Below are 10,271 nucleotides of genomic sequence, written 5' to 3'. Positions count from 1 at the left end.
GTGTGTGTGTGTGTGTGTGTGTGTGTGTGATAAGTTCATAATAATTCCTCAGACATATCTGCAGCACCAATCAACTAACTCTTTAGAGGCACTTTTGCTGACCCCTCTAAGACTTCAAATTTTGGATCAATGGAACAGTACATTTTTATTAGAAATTTGTCTCAAGAGTTTAGTTTCTAGGTTTAAAAGTTTAACCCAGGGAGCCGAATAACTGTTTCAAGTTTCTGTAAAAATCATTTTTCGGCTTCCGTACATGAAGCCATGAATAGTTTTTATTAAGCTTATCTATTAAAGCAACTTGCTTATCCGGCGAGTATTTTAAAGGCTCAATATTCTGCTTACGTGTAAGCCATAGCCACTAGGAATGTCCAAAACTTGAGATTCGTCTCCAGCTGACTGTGCTGTGAGCGGTCTGGGCCGATATATAGGTCTTGTAGTTTGATGTAGTTTGGGTTCCTTTGGATGTACCTGTCTAGGAGCAAGATCCTCTACTTCCCCAGATATGTTGTAAACGCGTACGCTCATTCCTTTATTTTCATAAAGTTTATCTTCTGTTAATTCCAGTACAGCAGCACCATATGGAATGTCTTCTTCCAATAACTTTTCTTGTTTCTAAAATGTAAAAGCAATATGTTATTGTTATAATACAATTAAGTTTGTTCATACTTACCTGGCAGATATATATAGCTGTATTCTCTGAAGTCCGACAGAATTTAAAAATTCGCGGCACACGCAGTGGGCGGCCAGGTGGTAATACCCATTCCCGCCGCTGGGAGGCGGATATCAGGAACTATTCCCATTTTCTATTCATATTTTATCCAGTGCCACTGTCTCCTGAGGGGAGGTGGGTGGGCACTTTAATTTAATTAATATATCTGCCAGGTAAGTATGAACAAACTTAATTGTATTGAACAATAACATTTTGTTCATGAAACTTACCTGACAGATATATATATAGCTGAATCCCACCTTCGATGGTGGGAAGAGACAGAATAGGATTTTTTGGGAAACTAAATTAAGTAGATGATATACATCTTGGTTTCCTCACCTGTTTAGCATAGCCGACTTCGTGATTACTGCACCAAAGTCTGCTTCTGCGTTACTAGAGTTGCCAGCGAGGTAGAGACCTGTAATGCTGGTGCGCTCTAGATCTGTCAACGGGGGCGTGACCACAATGTGACTAGACCATATGACCATACTTCTGAGGGCAACGAAGCTAAAACCACCACCTGACCTAACCTATCAAAGTTAGTTCCATAACTTTCTAGGCTAAAGAAAAGGGGAACGCGCCTCAAGCGACCAACCCTTCAAAGTTCAAAAGCACACCTATCCCTTTTCTATAGGATAGGATTCGTGTTGCTTCCTGCCCCAATAATATATCTACGGATATGTATGGTCCTAGCGACTTACAGATCTCAAATGTCGTCTTCACATCCCGTCGGGAGTGTGAAGCGAACACAGAGTTGCTTCGCTAAAGCGTGGCACTCAGGATGTTACTGAAATGCTTCCGAGGCCGCGCCCTCACCTCTTGAGCATTCATATTAAGAAAAAATCTCAAATCTTTATGCAAACATAATGAATGAGACTTCTTAAAAGAACTCCTTGACTATAATGCCAGGGTGTTCTTGGACATGAACCAGTCTTGGTCTTTTACGGAACACTGCAGATTGTCCGTTGACCTCGACTTTCTATAGTTTTATCAAGATAAAACTTGAGAGACCCGACAGGGCACAGGACTCTCTAATGCCCTTGCCCAATAATTTGTGCCATACCTTGGTCTCCAAGCCTTCGGGTCAAGGGTTAGACAGGTTTTCGTTCTTATCAAGAACGGAAGGCTTAGAGGACAGACCGCATTATGTCCTTTAAAGCTAAAACCTCACTAACCCTCTTTGCCGTGGCTAGAGCGGTTAGAATGTTAGCCTTTCTGGTCACGTGTATTAAGTTCGCAGAAAGGATAGGTTCGAAATTGCTTTTGGCATCAGAAACTCAGACTACGTCTAAGTTCCATGCCGGAACCTGCGATCCAGAGAATTTCAAGATCTCCCCAGACCTCAAAGATCGTAAAGCTTTGTTGTTTGACAGAACCGAATCTCTGAGCCTAGAGGCCGTCAACAACATATTTGCATATTCTACAATAGTTAGGACTTCTAGCTTATCTCATACTTCAGACGGAAAGATAGAACCATAAAGAAATTCACAGAGGTCGAGGTGGAGGAACAGTCATTTCCCTTCACTATCTCCAGAAACGGCCCCCTCCGATTGAACACTGAAAATAGGCAGCACTGCTTTGCCTTGGCCAAGAGACTGCCATTAATCTTGAAGATCTTATCGCTTCTCGATAGTCTGAACGCCTTCAGACTCAGAGAGGAGAGATATTAGATACTTCACTAAGTGACGATGTTAGATTACACCGATTCTCTCGGGAAGGGTCTTTGACAATTCTCAATGAATTACATGACCTCTGTGAATCCAACCTCTAAATTAAAGGCCAACATGTGGCGACTAATGCTAATCCTCTAGGATCATAAATAAGGAACAACTTAAGAGGAAGCTCCTTCGTCTTCAATAGTAAGAAAAACTTAACGAAAGGACGCCCTCAGTCTCTCCTCAACTTTCGACATACTTCTAAGTGAGGATTAATCGACGTCAGTAGTTGTAGCCTTCGATCGAGAAGACCCGCACGGACGTGCACTAGTTTAACGAACCTCTTGAGGATCGTTACGTTCCGTGCCCAAGCCTATAACCAACTCTCTCTTCTTGAGCTATGAGAGAGCTGAGAAATTATCCGAGATGATTTGGACCACTCGATCCAAACTCACCCTTCGAGGAACTGGAAAGCCGACCAATTTGGCTTCCAATTCTTACAGACAATGTGCCAGAACATCTGTTCCTCTGTTTCGGATATCTGGCACCCTCTCGCTATCACCCGAGGTGATCCTCAAGCCGTTGAGAGAAAATTAGAATTATTACTAGATCTTTGATGTTATTCCAATTTCTCCGTGAGGAAAAATTGTAGAGGTCTGAATTGCTGTTTATTCAGGGAAAACAAGCTTCTCCAGCGAGGAAATGGTCCCCAGCAAACTCATCCATTCCTCACTCAGCCTGCTTCCTTCCCTAAATAAGGCTGCGCTTTGCATAAGCAGAAGAGCATTATTATAGTGCTATGCCGCGGTAGATTCGTACAGAATTCTGTTACCGTGCGGTAAACCCGCACCGAACAAGTATAAGAGATATCTTGTTGAAATTTTCTAAGTAAACGGAAGGCTGTTTTCATTCATGATTACTAGAAATTTCCTCAACCCGAGGCTAAAATCCATGATTGTAGGGCAGAGAGACGGCTTAGTCAGCCATTCCCGCAGGGGAGAGAGACGTAACCAACGCGCATGTCACAGAGCTAGCCGGTACTGCGTAGATCACAGTATCAGCAGCCTTGTTCATTCATCGTCTCGCACTATCTGCCCGAGTTGCCAGCTACTCCTTTTACGAAGGGATAGGTATGAAATTATCGAGCAAAAGGAAACTCTCAAGCAGGCATATTTAAACGAACAAAATTCGCTAAATACAGAAGCTGAGTTGGTGTTGTCGTAACAATACCTGAAGAGTTGTTCTTACTCCGAAAACTCTTGGAAGGTTGAAGGGAGTCAATAATTAAATACTTAGAACAAGAGTTTCTTTCGGCTTCTATCCGCATAGGTCAATAACGATATGCGGTATATGACTTGACCCATGCGTTAGCAAAATGACGCAAAGATAAACTACGTAAGTATTGTATACCCTTTGAACATCGAATTCTCTACTACATCTTTCCTCGACGAGGAAGAGAGAAAGAAAGGAAAACGACTGTCCACGTTCTAATGAATGAGACTTTTTAAAAGAACTCCTTGACTCTTTGCCAAGAAAAGGGAGTAATATTCGAATAGAGATCATCAAGAGAGAACCGAGGATCGAAAAGGACGTTCATTAATGTTCTTATGATATGGACATCAAGTACTTCCTGGATCTAGTCTACAAGTCTCTTACTCACTGAGCCTCTGAAAATGAATGAGAGCTCTTCCGAAATTTGTTAGAGAGTTTATCCGCTTAAACGATAAAAACGTTAAAATCTATGTCAATGAGAACTACCCACCCCATTTTATGAGGGGTCCCCCACTTAAATGACAAAACGTTTTAGATCTTGACAATGGGAAAACGTCCTTTACTTGACAAAACTATTAGCACTTTGCTAATAGGGGAAAACCCTTTAACATGACCGAAAGTCACCCAGGAATCCGAGTATATAATCTTCCCGATTCTCAGAGAAATCGATGAGAGGAAAGAGGGATCGAAGAAAAAATTCGGGTATGTCTCTCCGCTAACTCCGAATCCATTTTAAAAATTTCTGTAAAGGAACGTCCTGTGGAGAGTCCTGAAAAAAACCTCCTCTTGACGAGCGTTTAGAAAGCGTCAAGCGTCCTAAGAAACGTCCTGAACAGCAAATAAGACGCCTTCTACAAGTCTTTTCTCTCGCAAAGCGTCCTGCCGAGCTTCCACCGAAGCGTCCTGGCGAATGTCCACAAAAGCGTCCTCATAAGCGTCCTGCCGAGCGTCCTCAAAAGCGTCCTGGAATGCTTAGCTGCGAGCGTGTCTGAGCAGAGAACAGCAAGTCTTCTGAACGACATTTCAGAGAGGATCTCGTTGAGCGCCCTGATGCATGCAAGGCCGCAAGAGGCGTCCTGGTGAGCGACCTTGCCAACATCTCAATGTTATGACGAACCGCGTTTTGCGTATGACGTTGAATATTTTCAAGGGACGTCCTCATGCGAGTCTCCATGGAGAGCCGCACGCTGCTCTGAAGTGTGTGAACACTAAAGGAAGACGTATGGCTTTCGTCTTCAAGACGGGCCTTAAAGACCTTCATACCTTCTTACCAAAGACAGTGGCCGCCTGTGCGACAACTTGCGTCTTAGTAATGCAAAAGAACATCTCCAGAAACGCACTCAGCAAAGGAACGCCGAGCGTCCGAAAGACACCCTCGCAAGGTGCTTGCTGAGCGTCCTGGAGAAGTCTCTACTTATAGGACGTCGAGCACCCCCAAAGCTTCCTCACGTCTAAATTGCCCTTCTTATGCCGAACCAGAGACATAAGTGTTGACTGTGCAAAGCAGCTTGCCGGACGTCAAACTTATCAGCTTGCTTTTTCGAAAGTAAAGCGAACGTTGCATAAACGTATTACGGAGCGCCATGAGGAGAGGAGACGAATACTGAGTTGCTCCTCCAAAAGGTGGAATCAAGAATGTCCTTGATTACCAAATTCTTTTGGAATGCTAGCGAGGTTGAAACAGCTCTAACTTCATGAGCGTTCACTCGCAGGAGGCTCAAATCACTCTTCTGGCAAGATGAATGAGCCTCCTTAATATGTCCCTTAGGAAAAGAGCCAGTGCATTCTTCGAAAAGGGTAAATGTGGTCTCTTCCTGAGCACCATAAATTACCCGAAGGACCTCTTACTTCCTTCGTTTATGTAAATAAAATTCGAGAGCCCTGACAGGGCACAGGACTCTTTCATCCTCTCGTGACGAGAGAGAGGACGTGAAGCGTCCTCTTCTCTAAAGCTTCTTTAGGGGGCGCGAGTCCTTCCGAGAGCTCCAACCCCTGTGTGGGGAGGACGCCTCGGAGGACGAGAAGCAATCCTTCAAGATTCGTGCACGTGCTCGATCTTCGGCAGCCTGGGAAGCGACAACAGGACCTGCCGAAAGGAAGCCAGATCAGCATGAAAAACCCGTAACCCTTCCTTCGGCTTTTGACATGCCCTCTCCCTGGTTTCCTGGGAGTCCGACAGAGGTCTAGGCCTAGAGGCGTTATGGGGCCGATCTGACGTTCCCTCCTGACGAGAGAGAGGACGTGAAGCGTTCCAAACCTCCTTTCTCTAAAGATTCTTAGAGGGCGCGAGTCCTTCCGAGAGCTCCAACCCTTGCGCGGGAAGGACGCCTCGGAGGACGAGAAGCAATCCTTCAAGATTCGCACGTGCACGATCTTTAGCAGCCTGGGAAGCGTCAACAGGTCCTTGCCGAAGGGACGCCAGATCGGTGGGGAGCCGAACCAGTAACTTGCGGCGTTTCGACATGCCCTCTCCCTGAGTCCTGGGAGTCCGACAGAGGTCCAGGCCTAGAGGCATTATGGGGCCGATCTGACGCCCCCATCCACCACAACAAGGGGAAGGGGCACTACACTTCACAACACTGATTGGAGAGCGAAGGCACTTTGGAGTCTAAGATTACTTGATGTAATCCTCTAGCAGACACTTCTTCTAGGCCCGTAAGCCATACCACAGGGTTAGGCAAAATAAATTCTACAGGAGGTTAGAAGGTTCATTATTTCTAACTTCTGTTTACTGTGGAGGAAAACTCCTGATTCTAACACACTCTAAAATGCGTACATGAATCCTACTTCTTCCGTAATCAGTCACACATTACACTAATTACATTGAACTTATGCAAAAAAGAAAACATTGTAAACGTCATATATACTAAGCGAGTGTCTACCAAAAGTTCCGGTAGCCTCACCTTACCCCATGCAGACAACAAAGTCTGAAACTAGGCTAACTAGCTTCAGACATCAAAAAAGCAATGAAAAAATTTACGATAGCGTATGCCTAGCCACAAATCCAGGTCAATAATCGAAAGAATAATTAGGATACTTAAGCGGCTAATGAAGTTTCAAAATCCTAGGCGGAGGTCTGTAAACAGTTGTTTACCGACCGGCGACAGAAAAAATATGAATAGAAAAATGGGAATAGTTCCTGATATCCGCCTCCCAGCGGCGGGAATGGGTATTACCACCTGGCCGCCCACTGCGTGTGCCGCGAATTTTGAAATTCTGTCGGACTTCAGAGAATACAGCTATATATATATATCTGTCAGGTAAGTTTCATGAACAAAACTGTAATGAACTAAAGCCATGCATACAGTAGAATTTTTCTCATATTAAGAGAAAATTCAAGATATAAAGAGTGTCCACAGCATATATGGTTCACATACTTTCATCCACACTTATAACCTACATAATTTTTTTTTAAGTATGATATTGTTATGATACAATAAAAAGTTTGTTCATACTTACCTGGCAGATATATATATATATATTGCTGTATTTTCTGAAGTCCGACAGAATTTTAAAAAACTGCCGACACACGCAGTGGTCGGCCAGGTGGTTAGTACCCATTCCCGCCACTGGGAGGCGGGTATCAGGAACCATTCCCATTTTCTATTCATAATTTTTATTTCCACTGTCCCCTGAGGGGAGGTGGGTGGGTACTTGATTATATATAGCTGCCAGGTAAGTATGAACAAACTTTATTGTATCATAACAGTATCATTTTGTTCATGAAACTTACCTGTCAGATATATATATAGCTGAATCCCAACTTTGGAGGTGGGAAGGGACAGAATAGAAGGATTTTGGGAAACAAATGCATGCAGATGATTTACATCTTGGTTCCACCTGTTAGCATAGCTGCTTCGTGGTTACTGCCACGTAAGTCTGCTTGTGCTACTAGAGGGTTGCCAGCGAGGTAGAGACCTATATAGCTGGTTGCACTCCAGATGATCTGTCACAGGGGCGAGACCACGACGTGACTAGACCATATTGACCATACCATGAGGGCTAAGAAGTAAAAAATAAATATATATATATATATATATATATAATATATAATATATATATATATATATATATATATATATATATATATATATATATATATATATACATATATTATTATAATATATATAATATCACCACCTGACCAACCTAGCCAAAGTTAAGGTGTTTTAACTAAGGCTTAAGAGTTAAGAAGTCGTCGTTGTCGGCGACTCAACAACTAAATTAAGAGCTCTTCCTAACCATTTTCTACAGGATAGGATGAGTGGTACTTCTTGCCCCCAAGATTGTGTCTGCAGACACGTATGGCCCTAGCGAGCAGCAGATCTCATATGCCATCTTCACATCTCGCAGGGAGTGTGAAGTGAACACAGAGTTGCTTCGCTAAAACATGGTACTCAGGATGTTGCTGAGTGCCATGCTCTGTTGAAAAATGCTTCCGAGGCCGCGCCCTCACCTCGTGAGCATTCAGATAAAAAAGATTTCAAATCTTTGTGCAAACACAATGAAGGAGCATTTTTGAAAGAACTCCCTAACACTAAAGCCAGGGTGTTCTTCGATATGGGCAGTCTGGTCTTTTTCGGAACACTGCAGATTGCCCGAATGACTTCGACTTTCTTGAGTTTTATGTAGATAAAACTTGAGAGACCCGACAGGGTACAGGACTCTCTCTGGCTCCTGCCCACTAACTTGTGCCATCCTTGCTTCCAAGCTCCTGGCCCAAGGACAAAACGGGTTTCCATTCTTAGGCCACAACGGAAGGCTTAGAGAGCACACTGCCTTGTGTTCTCTAAAGCCAAAACTTGTGACGATGGCTTAAAATTTCACTAACCCTCTTTGTCGTATCTAGGGTGGTTAGAAGAAGGCCTTCCTGATCACATGCAAGAAGTTAACAGGTAGGAGAGGTTCGAATGTTTTGACATCAAGAACTTCAGACTACGTCTAAGTTCCATATTGAAAGCTTCGATCTGGACATGCACAGTCAGTCCGTCTGTACTAAAGTCAGGTGACTGACCAGTTGACAGTCAGACGAATCAAGGACAGCAAGGCTGTACCCTGAAGACCATAAGGCACTATTCTTCGCTGAAGGATGAGTGTCTGGACTGCCTGGGCGATTCAATCTAAGCAAACCTTGGGGGTGTATCAACGCAACCCAACGTCGTCAGCCAAATCAACTCCTGACTCGAGCTTCTGGTGCCAGGAGAAAGGAGCGAGGAGCAAAAAGGCGATTCAGTCCCGAAGGAAGAATGCCTGACAGTCCAACCTGGTCTCATGTTACACGATCATCGGGGGTGTATAAACACAACAGACTTCGTCAACAAGAAACTCAGGGCTACTATATGTTCGCTGATCTCGCACGAGTGTCTGACTCCGAGAAAACAGGTGAGACAAAAAGTAGATGGTGAGCGAGTTTCGAGATTCCACAGAACTCAAAGATCGTGAAGGGCTTTGTTGTTTGACAGACGCAAATCTCTGAGCCCAAAGGCCGTCAACAACATATTTGCATATTCTTTAATAGTTGTGACTGCCAGCTTATCCATTCTTCAGACAGAAATGGAAGACGGTAATCTTATTCCTGTCAACATCTCGATAGTCTGAACGTAGTCAGACTCAGAGCGGAGAGGTTATAGGTACCTTTCGAGTTAGAGTAGACCGACTCTCTCCGGAAAAGGTCCTTGGAAAGTGAACTAGGAAGTATGTGACCTCTGTGAATCCAGGATCCTGAAGGCCAACATGGGGCAATCAGCGTCATTGTCGCTCCCTGTGACGTCATAAATCCTCTTATTACATTTCCTAAGCGATTGAAAAAGGGGAAAAGAGACTAAACATCCATCCCCGTTCAATATCATAGGATGGCGTTTAATGGTACCGATCCCGATCGAGAATAAGGGAGCAGAGAAGAAGAAGCCTCTTCGTCCTCAACATATCGAAGAGAAGAATGAAAGGGCGTCCCTAAAGTCTACACAACTCTCAACTTACTTCTAAAGAAAGATTCCACTCGGAAGTGAATAGTTGCTGCCGTCGATCGAGACGATTCGTACGGACTTTTGCAATCCTGTAACGAACCTGTAGAGGATCGTTACATTCTACGCCTGTGTTTTTATAATAGGCTCTTTCTCGTAAACTCGAACAAGGACCGAGAGAAAGATACTTCTTAAGATATGAGAGAGCTGTGGAATATCAGAGTTGATCTGGACCACTGGTTCCCAAAAACTGTTTCGAGGACTGGAGGGACTACCGAATCGCTTTTGACTTCTTTCAGATTAAGATCCAGGACATCTGAAACCCTATCCAGATGTCCGGCACCTCTTTCTATCACTCAGGTGATAGAGCACTGAGAGATGTTCAGAATCATTCCTAGATCTAGAATAATATTTCAGTTTCCGGTAGGAAAAAACTGTGGTCTGAATTGCAGTCTATTCGGGGAAACAAACTTCTTCAGGAAGGAAATGGTCCCCAGCAAGCTAATCCATTCCCTCCCCGAGTATGCTTACTTCCCTAATAAGGCTGCGCTTTGCCTAAGCAGGAGAGCAAATAAAAAGTGCAATGTTGCGGTAGACTCGTAGTTCCATAACCGTGCGGTAACGAGCACCGAAAGGATTAAGAGATAACTCTGTTGAACATAGTAAGGCAAA

General features: G+C 43.9%; 1 protein-coding gene across 1 annotated transcript in view; it reads right to left on the bottom strand.

Moving 5' to 3' along the window:
- Positions 1-276: 276 nt before the first annotated feature.
- The window catches only part of LOC135203539 (zinc finger protein 394-like), a 34,361-nt gene continuing 24,366 nt past the window's right edge, over positions 277-10,271 (bottom strand). The window contains exon 5 of the mRNA XM_064233271.1: positions 277-612. Within this exon, the coding sequence (XP_064089341.1) occupies positions 319-612 (294 nt within the window). The 3' untranslated portion in view covers positions 277-318. The remainder of the gene's footprint in view (positions 613-10,271) is intronic.

This window comes from Macrobrachium nipponense, chromosome 36 (genome assembly GCF_015104395.2).
Source record: "Macrobrachium nipponense isolate FS-2020 chromosome 36, ASM1510439v2, whole genome shotgun sequence".
Taxonomy (NCBI): domain Eukaryota; kingdom Metazoa; phylum Arthropoda; class Malacostraca; order Decapoda; family Palaemonidae; genus Macrobrachium; species Macrobrachium nipponense.
Note: the sequence above shows the minus strand (reverse complement) of the source record. Positions and strands in the feature narration are given on the sequence as shown.